The 22,580-nt window shown below is 36.4% G+C and overlaps 1 protein-coding gene across 7 annotated transcripts in view; it reads left to right on the plus strand.

The window, feature by feature from the left end:
- The window catches only part of GPD2 (glycerol-3-phosphate dehydrogenase 2), a 152,397-nt gene that overhangs the window by 116,463 nt on the left and 13,354 nt on the right, over positions 1-22,580 (plus strand). For all 7 annotated transcript variants that reach the window (XM_077153874.1, XM_077153870.1, XM_077153869.1 and 4 more), the window contains 3 exons: positions 5,807-5,971; positions 6,776-6,920; positions 13,201-13,394. In XM_077153874.1, coding sequence (XP_077009989.1) covers positions 5,807-5,971; positions 6,776-6,920; positions 13,201-13,394 — 504 coding nt within the window. The remainder of the gene's footprint in view (positions 1-5,806; positions 5,972-6,775; positions 6,921-13,200; positions 13,395-22,580) is intronic.

Raw genomic sequence — 22,580 nt, forward strand, 5'->3', positions numbered from 1 at the left:
TGGTCCAGGAATCGAACCCAGGTCTCCCTCATGGAAGGCAGGCATTCTAACCACTAAACTACCTGCGCACCTGGTAGGTGACTATTAAAGATTAGCCATTACGTGCATTGTATAATTTTAGATATGCCCAGCCCAGCCCCTCCATTTATAGGATTCTGAGGCCCAGAAGTATAAAATGCATCACCCACATTCTTGCACAGTTTGCAACCCAATTATTCCAACTCAGAGCCCTTCTTTATTATATCTTATAAGGGACATTTTCCCTCCTGTCTCCCTGGCCCCCATTTTTCCCCATATAAATAATCACTTTTATAAATAATTTACTTTTGGAAATTGCACTGTTGTCACAATTCCCTATGACAAGTAAGTTCTCATTTTGAGCTTTTCATTTTAAGCTTACTCATCATGTGAACTAAACCAGAATTTAATAATCCTCTCTAATACACACACACACACATATGAGCACCCCTCCTTGCTTTGCCTCCCCTTCACTCAGAAAGAGAAATTTTAAATATAATTATTATATTAAATCAGCTTACGTTTGGTGGGTTAACCTTTGAATGACCTTTGTCAGATTGTTAAGGGGGAGCTGCCAGGGAGGCCATTGTGACACTGTCAGTCTGAGGCAGTGAAGCAGGCTGTCTGGGTTTTGTTAGAGATGGAATTAAAGCTTTAAGGAGGTGTTTCTTCTTCCAAGCATCTTTTTCCCTCTTCTAAAACTAGGCAAAATGGTTGCATACGACCCGGGTCAGGGCACAGGAAGATGGGAGAAAACAGTCTCAGCATTTCAGTAGTGGCAATTGCTATTGATGACAGAGGGTATGGGTAAGATTTTGTTTTTTTTAATGAAGAAGCAGTTTTTTCTAATAATTAGAATTTCTGCACTGTCTCCTGGCTCCATAGATAGGTCTGTGCGCTGCAAATGGCCATTTAGAAGTATTAAAATGAAAGTTATATGTAGGATTTGAGAGCATCATAGAATTTTAAATATGTAAGGCCAGGTAATTCTTATGTGGGGTTATTTAATATTTACTCATTCTTTATATCCTCTACATATTCTATGATTATTTTAATTTTTTCAGCTATTTTCCATGTTAACTTAGTTGCCCAACTTTGAAAACGCTCTGAAGAGAGTGATTTTGCTATATTGCCACATTATTTATCTTTGAGTCCTATCTTTTAGATGGCTACATCCTAAAATATATGTGGTCATGTTTTTTTCTTTTCACTTACAATGTCTCTTGCTATCCTGTGTGCAGGTCCACTGAGTAAGGCAAAGCCCTCCTCTGCCACCACTAATCTTGGTTCTGTTCAGCGCATTGATTTTTTTTTCTATTGTGGAATATAACGTATGTACAAAAAAGCAATACATTTCAAAGTACATTTTTTTGGGTTTGTTTTCCAAGATGTATTTATTTATATTTTTAATGGAACAAAATTATTCCCAGTTGTGCAATGTTCTCACTGTGCCTATTATTTTTTTAAACATTTTTTTATTGTGAAATATAACATATATACAAAAAAAGCAATAAATTTCCAAGTACATTTCAACAAGTAGCTAAGAACAGATTTTAATGTTTGGTGTGGGTTACAGTTCCACGATTTTTTGTTTTTTCTTCTACCTGCTCCAAGACACTGGAAACCAACAGAAATACCAATGTAGTGATTCAGCAGTCATACTCATTTGTTAAAGCCTATTTACTCTGTTATACTCCTCCTTCCCTTTAAATAACGTGTATACATAAAAGCAATACATTTCAAAGTACATCGCAACAATTAGTTGCAGAACAGATTTCAGAGTTTGGTATAGGTTACAATTCCATAATTTTAGGTTTTTATTTCTAGCTGCTCTAAGGTACTGGAGGCTAAAAGAAATATCAGTATAGTGATTCAGCACTCATACTCATCAAAGTACATGTTAGCATTAGTTATAGAACAGATTTCAAACACTGGTATGGGTTACAGTTCCACGGTTTCCTTTTGGCTGCTCCAAGACACTCGAGACTAAGAAGAAATATCAATACAGTGATTTCAGAGTCACACTCATTTGTTAAATCCTAATTTCTCTGTTATAACTCCTCCTCCTCCTTTGACCCTTCACCCAATCTTTAGGTATATTTGGGTTATGCTCATTCTCTAACTTTTTTCATGTTGAAAAGGGGTGTTGACAATATGGGATGGGGGGCGGGGGATGGAACTGGTTGATGTTCTTGGGGATACTGGCCCCTCTGGGTTTTAGGATTTGTCTGGCCCAGGAACCATCTGAAGGTTTTAGGTTTCTGAAAAGTAAACTTAGTTGGTGCATTGATTTTTATATTTTGTTTTTCTAAACAAGGGAAAACAGTTATAGTTCCACCTCTTATGTGCTTCCTCTCTTGTGATTTGTAAGTTCTGTATGTGCACATATGTAAGATTTCAAGTGCAGAGGAGAACAGAGTAGGAAACAGATTTTCCCAGTCTCCGTCTGGGTCCTTGTGAAAGTGCCAATGTAAAGCTATTCACTCATCAGTGAAATACAGTATAATGTTGTCTGGCTCTAAAGAAACAGATTTGCAAATCCAAACTTAATAAGTGGATCAATTGGATAGGGGAGTCGAGATTATCATATCACATTCAAATGACATAGTGTTGTAAAAAACCTTCTTTATCCAGATATAAAATTATAGGAAGCATAGAGATCCCTTTCAAATGTCAGGAAAGGGGGTTGGGGGAATTTATTTACAGATAATGAAAATGATGAACTTATGGCAGGAAGCCTACATTGTGAGCATCGGGGTGTCTCGGGGTAAAGGATGAATTCTGTGTGGGTTGGGGAGGAGGAGGTCCAACGTGAATGCAAGGAGGTAAGTGGATTAAGCCGAATCCACTGGGAAAAAGGGATTGCTGGTTCGAGGTGCCAGCTGCTGGGCCAATGGGGATGTCAAAAGACCTGTTTCTCAGTTTTAAGCGCTTGTGACATCTCTGCCTTCATTTGCTTGAGCGCATCACTGAGAATAATTTCCTCTTACCTCCCACTTATTCACCTTAAATGGAAGGGCTTGTTTGAGTTTGGGGTCAGATCTTACACATTTCTGGGATTTCCTGACCTCCACAAATTTCTTGCCATCAACTTACTGTTGTCTGAAATTTTTTTAACAGGAAACAAAGTGTTCCATTCCATAGTTAGAGATTACTTTAAATCTAAATACCTGTTAAAGCACTTTGTTTGGAATTTGACTAAACACAACTTTTTCTGTGTACCTATTCTGGGCTTGGTACTAAAGAGGGAAAACAAAACTATGAACAAGGAGTGCTTCCTGCCTTCCCATTACAGAGACGAGGAGACGTGAAATCATACAGTAAATGCAGTGGGTTGTAAACTCTATGGGAGAGCGCCTTGTAGTTTTTTCATCATTGTGTTCCCAGCATTTGTCAAAATGCCTGTTATTTTTTTTTCAAGTGGATGGATAAATGGATGACTATAGAATCCTAAATACTATAAAAAAGGTATATCCAAGATGGACTGTTGATCCAGAGGAAGGAGTTCGCAGCGTGGCCTTGGAGGAAGGAAAGACCTCATGGGGAGCTATTGGAGCCACGTGGTGAGGGATGACTAGGTATTTTCTAGAACTTCGGGAAAGGCATTCAGACAGGAAAATTAGTATGGACAAAGACAAGGTGTGAAATAACGTGGGTGTCCAGAAGTTATAAATAGTTTAATAATCCTGGCTAGTAAGAGCAATGGAGGGAGGAGACCTGGCTCAGCCAGGGGTCCTTATTGTGAAGGCCCCTTCCTAAATAGGGCACATGCCAGCAGGGCGCCAGGGGAGGGGATGGAAAATAAGGGCCTTAAGAACTTGCTTTTTCCTCCCATTTTAAACTGAGGTTGATCTTATTTACCTTCAGCATGTTGGGATTTAGAAGCTAAGTGGGGATGCCTTTCTTAGTATAAAAGAAACAGAGCTTAATGAATTAAACTAATGCTGTTTCAATGATATATTTTAAAAATATATTAAATGAGATTTTGTATTTTCAAAATTAGTTTAGAAGTTTATTCCCAGCTGACTGTGTGATAGAGACACTACTTTGCAAAGGAATCTGTCATTTAATAAATGGGATTTCTGCCTGGTTCCTTTTAACAGTGACTTCATTTAGTATTTAAAATGGTTGATTACACATGGCATTCCAGAGACTTGTCCTGTCTGTAAATCTGAATGGGGGAGCGATTCCCTATCATACTGTCAAGTGTTTCCCTCTAGAGTGTTTCATTGTTTTGTTTTTAAATCTATTGAAAAGATTCGATGGCTTGGATACTGGGTAACATCCTTAGTTTAAAGAGGTGATCTGTAGTGCAGTTTTTATTTAGGATCCTTGGATTCTGCATGCATTTCACTGTGTGGAGTATATAGCTATTTTAAATAGGGAGGCCCTACATTAATAAAAGTGGGTTTCTTAAAGGTAGCTTTAAATATACCCACAGACTATTTTAACAGCAATTTTAGGGTCATGCTTAGTTGGAAACTGACAGGAATTGCTCTCCTTCTTTCCTCCTCCTTACAGCTCAGCCACTGTTGTTGTTCACCCCCCCTTTGTTTCTTTTCCCAATTCCATTCTTTTTTGGGGGGTAAAATAACTCCTTATTCTGAAGGTGGAGGTTTAATGTATGTTCTCCACTTGAAAGGTTCTCAGCTGATTGTATTAGTTCTGTGGTTTTGGAATAAGATGTTTGTGGGGAGGGGCAGCCAAATCTTCAGTCATTGATTCTCTCTTTATAACTTTGCCCTTTTAGCTGGAACAGATTACTTGTGCAGGGTTTCTAGCCCTGCACAGGCTGAATTACAAAGAAGAAACTTTACATAAACCATTTATACTAAACGTTTGGTATGCTGGCAACATAAATCAACAATAATATCCATTACAAATTCATCCTTTTATCAGTATTATCTTGATAGAACTGATCCCAGTGTGTGGGAATTTGAACCCTGCTTCTATGCATCTAGCCCTGGGTAATTAATTATTCAGGACACAGAGAATCTGGCCCCTGCAATGTAGAGTAATTCTTCCTGGTCAGCGTTAACTCCACTGGCAATAATAAATAGAAAAGTCTCTGGTGATGCCAGTATTTTAAAGTGATTAATCATCTTTCCCCCCCTTCTCCTCCCCCTTAGTTTTCTTTAACTAGGATTTTTCAGCCATAAATCTTTAACAATACAGGTAGGAATTGTTCTGTAATTAAATTTTGCCCTGCTTAATTTCTTACCTTTTATGCACGATTAAAAGAAAATGTTACACTTTAAGAAGCTCTTATCAAAATTCAAACCAAGAAAACTCCTTTTATAGAACACTGAGAGAATCTCTATGGAAGCGTGCGCTCTCGATTTTGAATGTTATATAGAGCACATACTCATAAAAATTGTTAATCAACACCAGTTGGGGTGTCAAATATTCTGAAGTTTTGAATTGCTTCACTTTCAGGCTTATGGGGTGTCTGGATTAGGAGAAGTCTGACATATACATATGTTCCAAAATTGAGAGAATAATTATCTCTCAACTGTCAGATAATTGATGTCAGCTTTGTAGCAAAGAGATGTTTTTCACCATTTTTGAGATGCACAAAATGCATTTGCTGGGGCTCAAGTGGCAGGTGAAGGGCTGACTGATAGTGACCATGTATTCTCAAACGGTCCCCTGTCGAGCTGACCAGCCATCGTGTATATTCTGGGTGACAGGGCCAGATGTGACATATCTGTTGTGACACACTTCTGTACCGCCAGTCTGTGGCTCGAGGTGACTCCTGTCCTTCCTCTGGTGCTTTCCCCTGCTGCAGGACAACACAACGACGCACGGATGAACCTTGCCATTGCTCTCACCGCTGCCAGGTATGGGGCTGCCACAGCCAATTACATGGAGGTAGTGAGCTTGCTCAAGAAGGCAGACCCCCAGACAGGGAGAGTGCGCGTGAGCGGGGTCCGGTGCAAGGATGTGCTCACAGGTATGCCACGTCTCTGGGAGGGAGGTGTCTTTCAGCATCTTGCCTTGCTTGTGTAATGAATGAATTACTTCTTTTTCATTTAAGTCGTACGTCAGAGCCCCATTAGTTGTATTCCTTATGTCAACAGAGATTGGTTTTCCATGAAAATTTTCCCCTGTGGGACTTGGCAATTTTTCCCTTTGTGTCAAATAATGATAATAATAATAAATACTCACAAAATACCCATGGCAATGAATGCCTTTTGTTTTCTTTACCAAAAAAATACATGCTATTAATAAGGATAAATAAATGTGCCACATTTCAAAGTGTCCTTCAGGTGGCATAAGCAGTGCATTTCCATGTTGTGAAAAATCCATCACCGTTAACTTTGGTGATTTCCGTATTTGTCCTGGTTCTGTGAACTTGTAGGCAAAGCTTTAAAATTACATTATTGTATTGAACAAAATCAACACTTTGAAATATGTTGTCTCACAGCAACGCTGTTTCGAATTCCAGTTTTAAGGAAAAAGCTGCTCATTTGCTCACCCTCTCTTCATGAGTGGCATCCTGATGCTGTATGCTTTGCAAAATAGACTGAGAGCCGAAATGACAAAGTGGCATGCTATTCTTTCTTCAGTTTGGACTTGATTTTACTCGGATATGAACTTTTTTTTTTTTTGAGCTCTTCAATAACTCTGGCTGTTCATGTCACTTAGTGTAGTATAGAGTGTCCTTCGCCATATGTTAATAGATGCGTTAATAATCCACAGCATCAGTGAGAAGAGAAACAAATGGGTGTGTGATTGATGGTGCTTTCTTTCACAGGGCAGGAATTTGATGTGAAAGCCAAGTGTGTTATCAATGCTACGGGACCTTTCACAGACTCGGTACGCAAAATGGATGACAAGCACACCCCTGATATCTGCCAGCCAAGTGCTGGGGTACACATTGTGATGCCTGGCTATTACAGGTAACTGTTTTCATCTGCTGGTTCCAGCCAGAGAATGGGGGCGCAAGAGACAATGCATATTTGATTTATTCTTCTAGCATACCTTTCTTGATAATAAATAGTCTAGCTTGATGTTCAAAATCAGGAGAAAAGAACCCTTCCAAGACATAAAATTCAAACCAGGCTTGGAAATTTCTTAGCCGTTTATGGCGATACTCATTTCCAGGGGTTAATGATTTAGGATCTGTCCATCTTTGTACTTTGTCTAATGCAGTCACCTTTGGAGATTAAGCACTCAGTTTATTGAATTGTAGTTTTAAGTAAAACATTAAAAATTAATGTAGCAAAATTTGGGTATTCTGCTTCTGAAGAATCTGAGTGAGCCATTCAGATATTCCTAGTGTTATAACTTTATATTGTGTTTTTAAAAAGATTATAACAAGTAACAACCAGATATAAATTCTAACTGATCAAATTATAAGGATAATTGGGAGTAGAGAAATGGGTAGGGATAGAGATGAAATAAGAATACCTATTAATTGAAAATCTTTTAAGCTGGGTGATGGGTACATAAGGGTTCATTATACTAATCTCTATTTTTTTTTTGTTTTTTTTCAATTGCTCTATTTTTATACATATTTTAAATTTTTAATAATTTTAAAAAGAAATGTTTATATGGTTCTAGCTAAGAAAATAATGATAACCCCTAATGACCATTTTAAGACAATTTTGACAATTTCTATAGCAGTGTTTCCACTAAATACACTTTTACTGAGAAAAATATTAAGAACATTTTTTTATCCACCTACTTCCAAAGCCTCTCTATCTGATTTTCTAAATGTCTATATGAGATAGGTAGGTAATCCCTATTAATTTTACTCTGGACTGGCAAAACCAAGGACTTTTCAGTCTTGATAATAAAAATTTATGCATTGGTGCCTAATAGATTTAAAAAACTGTTAACCAGAAGAAGTTCAGTTCAAATGAAAAGAAGGTAAGTAAATATTTGTAAATGTCGCATATTTTTCTTGTGTCTAGAGAAGTTTTTAACAATTGTACAAAAAATTTATACATTTATTTTATGCTGGGTTAAGAATATCAGATGCCAGCTAGTTTATAAGTTTTGTTTTGTTTTTCAACATCTTAAGACTAAGGTATAGATATAATACCTAAACTGTGGACACATACATCAACATAATCGCTTATATTTTTTAGATCCATACTAGATTCAACATATTTTCATGTGTGTTGTGTGCCACGTTTCCTTCACTATCATCCTGGAACATCAGGGGATACTTATTATTCCCCATTATTCCCTAGGGAACTTATGTAAATTGTCACTTAATTGCATCCTTTGAGACAAGCCATTTTCCCCATGAGCCTCAGTTTTCTCATCATTAAAATGGAAGACAGTTTGTTCTTGAAAGACACACAGACAAAGGGGCAGTGCTGAGTAGCTTGAAGTGAAATCTCGGTATAAAGCTTCCTGGGTTTGTTCATCACTTTATTCCTGCTAACTGTGTGACCTTGGGCAAGCTACTTTGAGCTTTTCTGATTACTTACCTTATGATAGTACTTAAGTTTTATATATATATATATATATATATATATATATTATTTTTTGGAATGGTAGGCTTTGGGAATCAAACCCGGGTCTCTAGCTCAGCAAGCAAGAATTCTTGCCACTGAACTATAGAGATATATTTTAACAAGGTTCTTTGTTGAAGATCCTTTGACAGCTCCTGGGATAGTATCTGGCACATGATAGTACCTAATGAATATTTTTTGAATGACTTCTATTACCTTGTTGTATTCACTTGAACAAACTAGATTGTGCTTTTCTTAATGAAATTTTTAATATAACGTGTATAAGGTTTGTTTTTTTAAAAAAAACACAGATAATTTCAAAGATGAAAACAAAAATGTTATTCTTTGTCTTTACTGCCAAGATAACCTCTGTAGATAAACAAAGATAAATACAAGTAATATAAGTGCATGGTGAAAAAATTAAATCACTATAGAAATACATAACTAGAAAAATACAAAGTGAAAAGTGAAACCTCTTTCATCTTCCTCATACTCCCATGGTCTCCCAGGTTCTTCTCTGTTAATGGTAACATTTTCTTTTGATTCCTTCCATAAAATTTTTTGTTTCTACTTATACAAATGTATATCCTTTAAAACTTTTTACATGAAAAGGATCATGCAGTACACCTTGTTATTATGTATATGTATTATATTTATATTCATTATGTATTATATATATTCATTATGTATTATATACATTATATTCATTATATATATTCATTCACCTGGGTATAACATTTTAAAAATCAAATCCCTTTCTTAAATCCTAACAAATCATCATTAGCTTATACTCTCCCCATCAACCATGAGGTGTTTGTAAATGATCTCATTCTATGTGGGAGAATTAATATCCCCATTTAGTCCCATGAACTACAAGTACAGATCCGATTGGAAACCTTTGAGGAGTAAACTGCAGCCCCGTTACCCTCAGACTGTTTCACACGAGCGCCCTGGCATTGGTTCGTGGCCCGAATTAAGGGTTTACACCCTCTTTCCACATACCCTTCAGGTATCTGTAGCTCTGGCATCCCGTAGGGATGTTTGTGCTCTCTTTATCAGGTCATTCTCTTGGGTGACGTTAGGGGATTAAGGCTGAAATGACACTTTGCACTCCTCAGTCGATCATACTCAGCAGTTAGAGCTCAAGGGTTTTGACCAGGTCCTTGGGGATGAACCAGAGCTAGTCCTGTCCTATTGGGGTTGCTCTAGAATTGGCTGGTGATTTAGGACCAAGCATTTCAGCAAGAGCCTGATCAATTTGGAAATGCAGTGAGTTTAATACCCATTGAGTTATTGCATGTAGTCAGCTAAATGAGGAGTGAGGACCATGTGTGCAGTATATTTTGTTGGGCTGGTATCAGAAGTATGTTTGAGGCATTTATTAAGTTTCTTATGATCTTAGCTAACATTCCACATGTGGAATTATCTGATCCCATGGCAGTGCCTATTGTGGGGCTGTTTTAATTTCAGAAAAACAAAAATATAAAAATAATTTTATAATAAAGTCACTCTTTAGTTTACATTAAGAACAAGTCTAGAATTTTCATCAGGGTTGTAGCTAGATGCTCTTGCAGAAACAGCAACAGTGCACCAAATGACTGAAAATAATCATGTCCCCACTGATGCCTTTTACTACTGACAAGAGGTCAATTTTTTTCTCTATAAAGTGTGTGCCTACTATTAGCTCTGACACTGATTGCAAAGTAGTTAACAATAAATTGATTTCAGTTTAAATAAGGGTACTTCAGGAGAGCGATAGTCTACATGAGAAAGATGTTCATTGACTTTAATCCTAGATGCACACATAAACGAACAGCAAACTTTTCCTCCTGATGTTGAATGAATCATGTGCATACCGAAGAATGCATCACCACATTGTATATGCCATCAGTATAGTTGATACCCAATTTCAAACTTTAGCGTAATCTTGTAGAACTAATTGTAAGAAAACAAATTTTGATTTAAGGGAGAATATGCATTAGAAGATTTCAAACTGCTGAAAGGTATTTCCAAGAGGATTCTTAAATTGTCGTATCATTCATTAATGGCTTTGTCTTCCCTCTGTGCTCGTTAATTTTATGTTTGACACATAGGTCTTCACTTAAGCAGTTGTTTCTCTAAGTTTCCAGATATGTGTTTGTTGGTAACCATCACCTTCACCCTTTAAACTGCTTTTATTGGATTGAAAGTTTGTAAAGGATTCTGGAGGTTGTGCTTTTCTAACAGTAGTTCATATCTAGGTTGCTGAATATTGCAATTTTATGCTCAAGTTTATTGAGTTATTTAGGCGCATCATACAATATCTGGTCGGTGAAATGATCATATGTAATGTATATTAACATATAATTCGTTCCTTAAGTCTTGCACTGTGAATTTATCTGTTTGTTTCAGTAAGTGCATAGTTAATCAAATCGAACGCTTAAACTCTTGAATGAGTTAATTTTAAATCTCAGAGCGACTGATTTAACTTAAGGGTGTATCATCCAAGAAACAAATCAGATGTTTACAAAGCACACGATAATCAGTTTCTCTTAAGGTTTTTAGAGAATTTTATGACAAATTCAAAGAAAAAAATAGTCATAGGGGACCAAAAATATTAAGTACTTTTAGTTTTCAATATATTAGAGCGAAAGTTAATTTCCTCTATGTAACCCTAAGTGAAGGTGGGATCTTAGCTCAATGTTTAAAGATGCTTTTTGCATTTGCTGAGTGGAAGCACTATGGCCCACTCTCTTCTGTGTCTCTCAAATAGTCTGTAAACTGTGGTTTCTTTCTGCGAAGGCTGAACAGGCATGGCAAGCATTTCACGGGGCTACAGAGACTTTGCAAAGAAAGATGCCTTGTGGTTTTAAGTAAGGAAGGTTCACTAAGCCACTTTAGATTTCTTTTTTTTATTAAAAAAAATTATTCTTGGTTTGCTTTAAACAATTCTTTGTCTCTCATCCTTATGCTTTGGAATCAATCAGTTGTTTTGCCCCCCAAGTTATATTTTTTGGGAGAATAATAAGCAAATTTGTCTGTATGCCCCCCCTTCTTTATTAGAGAAGTTATGGGTTTATAGAACAATCATGCATAAAATACAGATTTCCCATATACCCACCCTCTCGTTAACACTTTGCATTGGTATGGAACGTTTGTTACAATTAATGAAAGTACATTTTAATAATTCTACTGTTAACTACAGTTCATGGTTATAGGGTTCACTGTCTGTGTAGTACAATACCATGAAGTGTTGTTTTTTAATTTAATTTAATTAATTTATTTTTTGTATGGGCAGGCACAGGGAATTGAACCCAGGTCTCTCTGGCATGGCAAGCGAGAACTCTGCCTGCTGAGTCACCATGGCCTGTCCTGAAGTGTTATTTTTTAAAAATTCTATTCTGTTTCCATAATACAACTTAATATTTCTCCTTTTAACCACACTCAGTGCCGTTACTTACATTCACAGTGTTGTGCTGTCGTCACCACCATCCATTACCAAAACGGTTCCATCGTTCCAAATAGGAGCCTGCGCCCTTTTAAATTAGTGTGTGTAAGAAAAGATTTCTCGAAATTTGTTCAAACCAAATAGAACTGTGTTTCTTATTTAAGAACTTGTATTAATAGAAACTAAAAATATATATTTACAGCAGAAAATACTTTTAACATTTGCATAATATGAGAATTCAGTCAAATTGAAACAGCTAACTGAAGGTTTGTAGTGTTCTTTTTGAGTATGACACTTTCAAGTTCCTTCTACCCCCTTTATAACTTCTTAAAATTTCTTTGAGTGTTTAATAAACACATTAAAACAGCATTTTAAAAACAAAGTCTGACAGGTTTTGTTAATGTTTATTTTCAGTTACCTATTCAAATGTGCTTTATAATTTGGTTTTGTAATGTTAAGTATGTGTCAATGAAAGTTCTTGACTAATATTTTGGATGATTTAATATAATCTGTCAGGAAAGCCACCCTTGAACCTTGATTTAATAGTGTAATACACTAGTGTCTTCTGTCTAGTTAAGGATTTTCACTGCTGAGATACTCCTCTCCATTTTGACCTTATCCTAGCACATTGTAATTTAGGCAGTAGTAGAAAGCTGAACCCTTTTCCCATGGATGCACTTCTTTAGATTTCTATAACTTTGAAATAAAGTAAAAAATCTTATATTTGGTGAAGTGGCACAAGTTCATTTAGGCACAAGGGAGTAAAGAGCTTTTTGATTACATTTCATTTTATAGAAACTTAGTTCATTTTCTCATGTGCTTTGGAGACCTTCCACTGAAAGACATGCCAAATGTCAAATATCCCAGGAAAATACTTTTCATAGACTTGAAAAAGTTTGAAGAGATAGCCTTAATTGACCATCATAAAAGAATAGACATTTATCCTGCTGACATTATCCAATGTGAATGGTCCAAGGGGTTTAAAAACCAAAACCACTGGAAATTGAAATCCAATTTTTAAATTAAAGTTACATTATTGAGGTGAGAGGGGTCGTTTTGCTGGGAAATATTATTATCGCCACACTTGTTCTATTCCTTTTGTTTTTTTTAAACCCAAATTTCTGTTTTTTTCCTTCAGGAATTTCTAGATTATGGTAAGGACAGTAAGAGTAATAATTCATGTTTTCTTGCTTGCTTCTTTGAGAATTAGTGAATATAGTAGTTTTGATAATGCAAATTAAGATTAAACTTTGCTAATTAAAAAAATAATATTTCTTTTTACTTCAGCCCAGAGAGCATGGGACTTCTTGACCCAGCCACCAGTGATGGAAGAGTTATTTTCTTTTTACCCTGGGAAAAGATGACTATTGCTGGTACTACTGATACCCCAACTGATATTACAAGCCATCCAATTCCTTCAGAAGAAGATATCAACTTCATTTTGAATGAAGTGCGTAACTACCTGAGTTGTGATGTTGAAGGTAACCTATGCGTTTCTTTTAAGTTTTTCCCTTTCTCTTTTATCTTCCAAACGATTCCAGCTCTTACTGAGCACATGTGACTTGAAAAGAGCCAATTTTCTTTCTTCCTTAGGAATTTACTTCTTATCTGGGCATTTTAATTTGGACATATCATCATATAATGAACATGTCATACAATGAGTTATTTTATACTCAATAGTTCCCAGAGTTCTCCAACATTATCCTCTGTGTTTCCTAATCCAGTTAATAACCCCTTCCCCCCCTCCATCAAGTCACCTTAGCTAGTAACAGCATGGATATCTTTGGCGCTTCTTTCTCTGTCCATGTCCAGCCTAATTTCTATCTGTTCTCCCTCTGAGGAGTCATGTGAATCCCTCCTGCTTCATTGCCCTAGTTCATATCTGTGCCATTTCTCATTTGAATATTTGCATTAGTCCTCTATTTGGTTACCCTGTCAGGTCTCTTTCCATCAGAGCTCTCTTTTTAATGTTCAATTCCGATCATCACTTCCCTGTGCGAGAATAACCTTTTGATGTCTCGTCATTGACTTTAGGAAAGTTCTAAACTATCTTCCATGGAATATAAGACTTTTCACAACTCTATATTCAAATACTCCCCCTCCATGCATTCTATGGTCTACTGTATTGCTTTTCAGTTTCATATCAAGCCATTCTTTAAACCTTCATCCAGTGTTTAGATTAAAGCTTGCTTTGGCCTTCCCTTTCTCACAGCTTCTCATCTTGGTAAACTGCTATTTATATTTCAGAGACCACCCATCATCTATACTGCTATAGGACATTGGACATACTGCTAGTGTGTCATATTATAGGTAATAATGTATTCTCCCTTGAGAGTAAGGATTCTTATTCAGCTGCAAAGCTTGCCATCTAACTGGTATACCACTTGTGATGTTTTTGAATTAAAATGAATTATTAATAGGTGCTTACAGGGTTTTTGAGCCTGGTAGCAGTTTGAAAATCTTGCTGTATTAATCAAATAGACAAATTTAAGATTTTGAAAATCTGATTCTTCATCTGTTTATATCAGGAATCTTCTGTAATCTTGTGCAGACACTGTTTTAAGCTTGATGTGATGTACTGGCTCCTGAATCTTTTTCCCTAAAAAATTTTTTTGATGTGTCATCACATATTTACAAACAGAATGCTTTAAAAAAACCAGTTTAGGTGAATCTTCTAGTTTGATTGATCTATACTGTATAGTTTTAGTTGCTTCTAACATAGAATGATGAGCATAATTTCACTCTTTTAGTAGAGTCTCTTTGGATATCTACTAAAGTAGTATAAATATATCAAATACATATGGTTGAAATCTATGTGGCTAATGTTTATACTCATATACACACTTACTAGGAAAATAGTCACGTCTTATTTAATTATCCATATTTTCCATATTTAAATACTCAGGGTACATTGCAGTTTAGTTTGATAGCCTTTTTTTCCCCTTTGCAATCTAGGAGGAACATCAGCATCTGGGTATGATTGTTTTTCAGTGTACTTATTAATGTAAATTAATCCTACTTCATTTCACATTCATTGATAATATTTGTTAAAACTGGATTTATATGTGGACCCTAAAATCAATCTGAAAGTTTAGATTGTTGGAGTAAGAAATAAAATTAATCCAAGAGCAAAGAGCTACATGCTGACAGTTTCCAAATTCTTAAAGTTCAAATGTATTAAGGATGAGTAATCTAGCTGCTTGTACATAATGAGAGGCTGGGTGTGCTGGAAGCAGGCGGGGGTTCCAGAAGGCTGTTGGCACCCACATTGTGGTGGGGAATCTCCATGGCTGACATGAGCCCTGAGCCATAAGCAGATGATGGGTGCTGTCCCTTCACTTTCCTTCTATAAATGCATGGAAGACAGAAATACATGGTGGAACCTGGCTGGTCCATCAGGGTCTTTTCAGTTAGTCTGCCTTTTGGTAGTCAGGGAATTAATAAATTAATCAATAGTTATTGTTGATCCTGATTTTTGAGAAAAGTGTTTGAAATTAATAATCTAAGCATTGCTAATCAGGTCTTTCTCCTGGTTGTTTGGGGACATTTTGAGATTAAGAGCTCTCCAGGTTGTGAATACCCAGGGTGAAAGCAGAGACAACAGTTCTTTCATATACTTCATTTTATTTCCCTGCACTTACCATCTATTACACCTTTCCAATTTATAAGCGTATCCTTTTAAAAATATATATATTAACTATGTTTCTTTATAGTGCTTTTCATTCTTATTTCTAATTGACTGTTTGAGGAAATATCCTGGTTCCTGATACAAAGTGTCAGTCAACTGAAGTATGTCAATATCTCAAGAAAGGACTTTGAATTTTCATAATTTCTGTAAGGATTTTGGTGAAATTTGATATTCCCTTCTACATGAATGAAATGTGAGAGGACTTAGCTTCAGGCATTTGGCTATATGCCATTATTATACATAATTTAATATTTATGTTTGTCTAATGGATTAGGCATGCTTTGTTTTTTAAAACTCTACTGTTTTTGAGCACTTTTTTGTATCAGACACTCTGCTAAGCACATGGCCTGCATTCTCTCCATGAATCCTTTTGAGGTGTATTGCACGCTTTCCACTTTACAGATGAAAAAACTGAGGCCCAACCACTTTAAATTTTTTGTCGCAGGTCAGATAGCTCACTAGTGTTGGTGCCGTGATGTGAACAGAAGTCAGGCCGGCTCCAGCGCCTGTGCTGCGAATTCTGGGCAGTGCTCTGGCAGTTCTGCATTTCATGATGTGATATTATAGCCACTAGGGAGTGGATTAAGTCTATCAATTCATTTCATGGAAGCTGCTCGACAGCTTCAGAATGACAGTGACCTTTCCTCTCAACAGGCCTTATTTGGATTTGAATGTTAAACTAGAGGAGGTTTCATATCTCATAACTAATCCCTTGGGCCATCCAGTTTTCTCTACAGATTATAAAAAAAAAAAAGAGTGGTTTAGATTCTAGAGTAATAGGTTTTCAGATGTTTTGTTTTCAGTGGGGCTGAAATAATGATTTTGAAAGGCTTTATTAAATAGATGAATAAGTAAAATTCTGACAACAGTTTCTGAGCTTCCCCAAATGGCTATACCCTTAAGAAAAAAAAAGTGTCAAATCTTAACACTTCATGCTGTTCACAGCAGCTGCCACACTTCTGCAAAATGCGCCAGAACAATTCTGAAAAGCATTTTGCCTGTTGGGAATAGGACCATGTCTTCTTTTACAATTTAGAAAGCTTTCCATTCACAGGCTGAATTTTCTAGATTGCTTGTTTGTTCTTTTCTGAAATGGGTAATTGATAGTTCTTTGGTTTGTACTGAGTTAGGAAGAAAAATGATCTTTTGAAAAATGTATCATTAAGTCTGCTGTGTGGAGGTTAATCAGAAGGATGCAGTGGCTAAACTAAGCTATGACTTTACGGGATTGAGAGAGACAGAAGATTTGCTGAGTGCTTTATCCATGTAGTTTTTTTCTTTCTTTTTCTTTTTTTTTTTGGAGTGCTTCTCTAGCACTTTTTCTAGTTGTACACAGGTTTTCACATGTGCAGTTAGTAGTGTTTATAGATTGCCTGTTATTCAATTAACAACTGAGCTGGCCATATCAACTCACTGCAGACCTGCCTTTTCCCTGCCAGAGATTGTACCAGGGCTATCAACTTACACAGGCTTGGATGTCTTCCAGCTGTTTAATTATAGTGTCATGCGCTTTGCTTTTTCTAGTTTCATTAGTTTATAAATGTAATATAGTATCTTATTTCTGTGATTAATACTTCATTTCAGTAGGCTAAACATGCTGGTAGAGAAGTATTGATTTCTGACACTATTTCCCCTGTGTTCATTTAGATATTTTCACTCCCTTTTATTAATTTTTTTGAAAATGACAAACATGAGAAAAAACTCCCCAAAACATGTGCCCAAATAGCTAATGTGAAGCAAAGCCACACGTATTTAGCTGTTGTCATTTCCTGTGAGCTTCGTTTTCTATTGATATTAAAACAAAGGCTTGTATTGCAAGGTTTTTAAGAGTAGAAATATTAATTATAATTTGAAACAACTACCATCACACATAGTTTTTCAGTCACCTATGAAAAATGTCTATTAAACTTTACCATTTATATTTTGCTGTTTATATGTTAAATTACATCTGTGTACTAAATTTATATATATATATATCTTAAAACCTGAATGAGTTATTAGGAATGCAATAAGAATGATTCTTAAACATGATGGTAGAAGGACTATTTTCTCATTATTCTTTAAAAAAATATTGCCAAATAATGTTCTATAAAGTCCCTGCAAATGTTAAACTAATAAATGCTGGAGAATACAGGGGTAGATTCTTGCAAAACTCTGGTCACAATATTTTTGTCAACCAATCAATATATAACCTTATTTTATGTGTTTCTGTTTAAAGACACCTTAATATATATTGTTGATTCAGTAACATTGAACTCAAAGGTGAACAGCATGATGATTCATGCCTGAATAAAGCTTATCTGACACATGTAATTTCTCCATAAGGCTTCTTGCGTGTTTGGGACACTGGACAGCACTTCAGCACTATGCTTGGGGGCCATTTTATACAGCAAAATCATCCACAAAAAGGAAAAAAATTGGAAAAACGTGGCACTAAATGTATCATGAAAAGGATACTTGATTTCAATATGTGAGCAGAAACATGAAGGCAGAGTATTTTTGCCTTGTTTGACCTCAGCTAGGAATTTGCATTTTGGGCAATTCACCATTTCTACCACTCAGCACATGTCTGTAGATGACCACGAAACTGCTAGGAGTATTGATCTTGGGTTTACAATAAATTTTAGCAATTTATGGAATTTGCAAATCCAAAATCCATGAATAATAGCAATCAGCTCTATTTTTATACACTCTTGAAGTACTCCATAGATTTCTTAACACCTGGGGAATTGGTCCTTAAAAAGACAAAAGCCAACTGGGTGTCCTAGGGGTGAGTCACTGTAATAAGTGTTATTTAATGATAGATTTTTCTCAATTTTATTTAATGGTAGCTTTTTTTTTCACTTCATTTTGTTTTATTTTAATTGTTCCTTTATTTTGAAAGGAAATATACAATTATGTAAATGTATGGTCATTAGAAACCTTACACAAAGTCTAGCATATTGGGTCAAGGGGCCAAGTATTACTGCTTTTGATTTTGTAATGTCAGGTCTTAAAGTTTGATTTGAAAGTACAGAGAACACTTTAATATTTATTTACTATTTATTGATCACTATACTATTTATTGTATCTACTTGATACAGTATTTGGGATTGAGGAAAGAATTAAGATATATTAGAATTGATGTTGCTGAAGACTTTCACTTGATGAGGAAGAGATGAGGCAGTAATGAAATCTGGTTTAGCTCTCCTGGTGGTATGAGAATTAGAAAAGTCAAGAGGTAATATGCTACTCTGACTACCCTATGTTTCAGCTCTGAAACATAAAAGCTCTGAGCTGTGCTACTTTCTTCACATATTATACTATGGAAAGTAAAAGTAGTTGAGACTTACTGCATACTCTAGCTTATAACTTGCATGATAGAACCAGTTTCCGGCTAAGAACTTAAGGATAAAAGTGCTTAATTTAATAAAAATATTTATCATTTCTTTGAGCTCATGAGATTAGTAGGGGAGGAGTTTGAAACGTTAAATGCAACATGGTATGGCAATAAAGACTTGGAGGCAAAGGGTGCTATTATAGCAAATTGGTTTCACTAGCAAAGGAAGTTCAGTCAAATTTCAAGGAAACAATGATCCTTTAGAGATACGGCCATGTGGGAAGAGACAGAGCTTGACAGTTGACCAGGGCAAGGTCTGAGAACTACTGCTTGTGGGCTTTTGCTCTAGAACTGAACTGTATAGTATGAGAGCCATTAGCCACACGTGACTATTTAAGTTTAAGCCAACTAAAATTAAATACATTAAACCATATTAAAAATTCTGTTCCTCAGACACATAAACCTGATTTCAAGTTCCTAATAGTCACATTTAGCTAGTGGATAGAACAAGTATAGAACATTTCCATCACTGCAGAAAAGCCTAAGAGATAACGCTGCTCTAAAAAGTCTAGAGGTATTCGTATATCTTTAAAGAAGGAAATTATAGATCGAATAGCCATCGAATTAGTTGTTGTTTGTTTGTTTGTTAAATATTATAAAGAAATTACCTTACAAAACAAGAACTGCAGACTGTAAGAAGGCTAGTTGCTGATTAGTTTAGTGATTCAGTAATGTCTAGGGCCCGTGGCTCTTATTTCTCTTCACTCTGCTGCCCTCCCAGTTGACCTCACCCTAAGGTTGGTTCTTCCATGGTTGCAACATGGCTGCAACAGTTCCAGGCAGAATTCGAAGGTATCTTAAGGATTCTCTGCTCTGACTACCCTTCTGCTGCTTTTGAATGTCTTTCTTGAGAGAACTTTAGGGCTTAACAGTATTCAAGGTTTCTACTGTGGGTGAGTAGTTGATAAGGAGAGAAACCATTTAGCTCAGTTAGTTTCTGTGTTTTATACATGAAGGTAGAATTAATGTCTCATGTGTATAGTATTCCGATGCTGTGACTCATGGAAATCTTATTTAGACCAATGGCCCTGACCAGTCGTTACTTAATTTAGGTGGTGGGGAGGTACATGTTCCTTATTCTTCTGCTGCAAATAGCATTTGAATAATCCATAAAATTCATTAAATCATAAGTTTGGAAGGGAATTGATAGATAATCTATCTGGTCCAGCCACCCTCAGTCTAATAATATAAAAATCCCACAGGCCATAAAGACTTATTCATATTTTAGATAAAATTTGATTATCTTTAAATGTATCTTTTTCAATAAAGAATTTCAACTGCAACATTGGTTTAATATAATTCTCAGACTAAAAAGCTGAATGCTAAGATCCCCCCTCCCATCTCTTCCCTCTTTGCCTTCCCCTTCTTTTCCTGTCATTTCCAGAAGTACAGATTTAAAACATTATTAACATATACAATGTTTTTCTTAATAGTCCTCTATCAAATTAAAAAAGAAAAGGTAAAGCATATGCCACGAAGATTATTTGCATATGCTTCATATTTTCTTAGGAAAATCTAAATTTTCCATCACATATTTTAAAAATCAGTCAGAGGGCTTTAAGAGTTGAAACCAAATTCCTGACCAGTGTGGCTACCTAAGGAATTTCACAGATAAACTCTAGGAACTGTGTGGTAACCACAATGACGTTGTGAGGGGGTTAGCTAGGTTTTATTTTTGACTCAGAGGGCGATGTGAACTCTAATGGAAAATATTGGTAATTTCATAGCTAAGTTTGTTTTGTAAAGACTAACATACTTTGCATGATTTGTGTTGAGGTTTTCCAAGACTTTTAGAATTGCATGGAGCAGGAATTAAGTCCTGTATTACAGAAGTCACTGGGATCAAACATATTTAAGAGAATGCACAAATCAGAGGGACAGGTCGAGGAGGGAAATCTCAGCTGTGAGACTCCCAGATAGTCTCCAATCACTTACCAAGTCTGAGAAGCCTCAGGCCTTCCGCACCAGTTAATTATGGTTCTTTGCCCTTTGTTTTAGGTTACGCTGTTTGGTTACGAGTTTGATTAAACATCCCCAAAGATAGAAGTGGGCATTTCTTCCTTCAGATCACAGTTGTGTTGTATGTGATTCTTAAGGAGCTTGATTAAAATATATTAGATTTGCCCTTGATTTAATTCATCTTTTCCAAAAATGTTTTTGGATTGGAGATGAAGATGGAGGGAGTATCTTCATCCAATATAAATTGTTTTAGACTCTTTTCCCTAAACTAAGTCAGTCTCCTGTTGTAGGGTTATTCTGATCATTTCAAGTAGTCTGTATGATTTTTTATATAAAGATTCTGCTAGATAAATACCTAAGACCTCAAGGATTGCTGTGTATATCTATATACAGGTTGTCTACTATACAAGGGCACACGACCGAAGAAGGTTGAGTGAGAGTTAAAACCCAGCCTGCCCTCTGCTCACAGAACTAGGATCCCTGCTTGGGATTTACTGATTTGAACCAAGGCAAGATATGGGCTGATAGAGGGCCTGATATTTCTGTGTTATATATAAAATATTTCCTTAACCTTCCCATAATTTGAAACCCAAATTGTATCAATTTATGTTTTCACACTGTATGCAATCAGTTCTTCATACCGTATGGGTAATGTCCGGGAACAGGAGGGAGGAAAGGAGGTCACAGGTGACCCAATCTTGGCTGAAGCAGAATTGCCCTCCCTTCTCTGTTACCCAGAGATGATGAACTGGTTTTGCAGGTTGGGTGCAGTGGGGACCAGGCGGTCGTTGACTCTCTGAAGTCTCTTAGGCAGCTCCTGGATTGGAGCACAAGGCTGGCTCTCTAGGGGGAGAGGAAAAGCGTGTGCTGTCTTTCCTGTTGATGTGCATGAGAAAGGGTACATTCGGAAAACTCTGCCCTGGGGTCTTGCCTTTGCCTCTGATGGTAGACCACAGAACCACAGCTTGGCTACTCTCCTCAGCCGTTATTAGACCAGTAATGAGTACTGTTCAGCAGCTGTCTAACTCTCTTATAAACTTCATCAGTTCTTGATATAGATGGGCAATTGTATTTCGGAAAGGATTGTGAAGAAAATGTACATGGTTCCTTAACTTGAGTCTCGAGAGAACTTAGACACAATATTCCCAAAGTACTATGTACCTGCAGGGAGGAGTCAATATACCTGCTTCGGTAGCAGTTATAAAGTAAGGAGAATGAGAAATGGAAAAGGGTAAAATATGGAAATTGTCAGCAGGTGAGAAACTGTAATTTAGTTGGTAAGAGCATGGACTTCAGAGACAGAAGTAGATTCCAGTCCCACTCCATCATTTATAAGATGTGTGTCCCGGGTAAGTTGTTTAAACATTTTCAGTCTGTTTTGTCACCTACAGGGAAAATAATAATACCCAATCTTATGGGGCCTTGTGAGCTCAGTGAAACGAGCTGTGCTATGTTAAATGCTTTGCAGGGCGCTGGGCCTGCTCTGGCTGCTCACTGGTCGACTGGCGGTAATGATGAGGCGGGAATATGTCTCATTACAGGTCCGTGTGCCTCTGGAGGCTTGTTTGCTTAATTTTATAAGAGTCTTTGTCTTCTCTGAGATAAAAAAGATATGTTCTAAAAGGAAACTTAGCAGGTCAT

The sequence above is a fragment of the Tamandua tetradactyla genome, chromosome 3 (assembly GCF_023851605.1).
Source record: "Tamandua tetradactyla isolate mTamTet1 chromosome 3, mTamTet1.pri, whole genome shotgun sequence".
Lineage (NCBI taxonomy): Eukaryota > Metazoa > Chordata > Mammalia > Pilosa > Myrmecophagidae > Tamandua > Tamandua tetradactyla.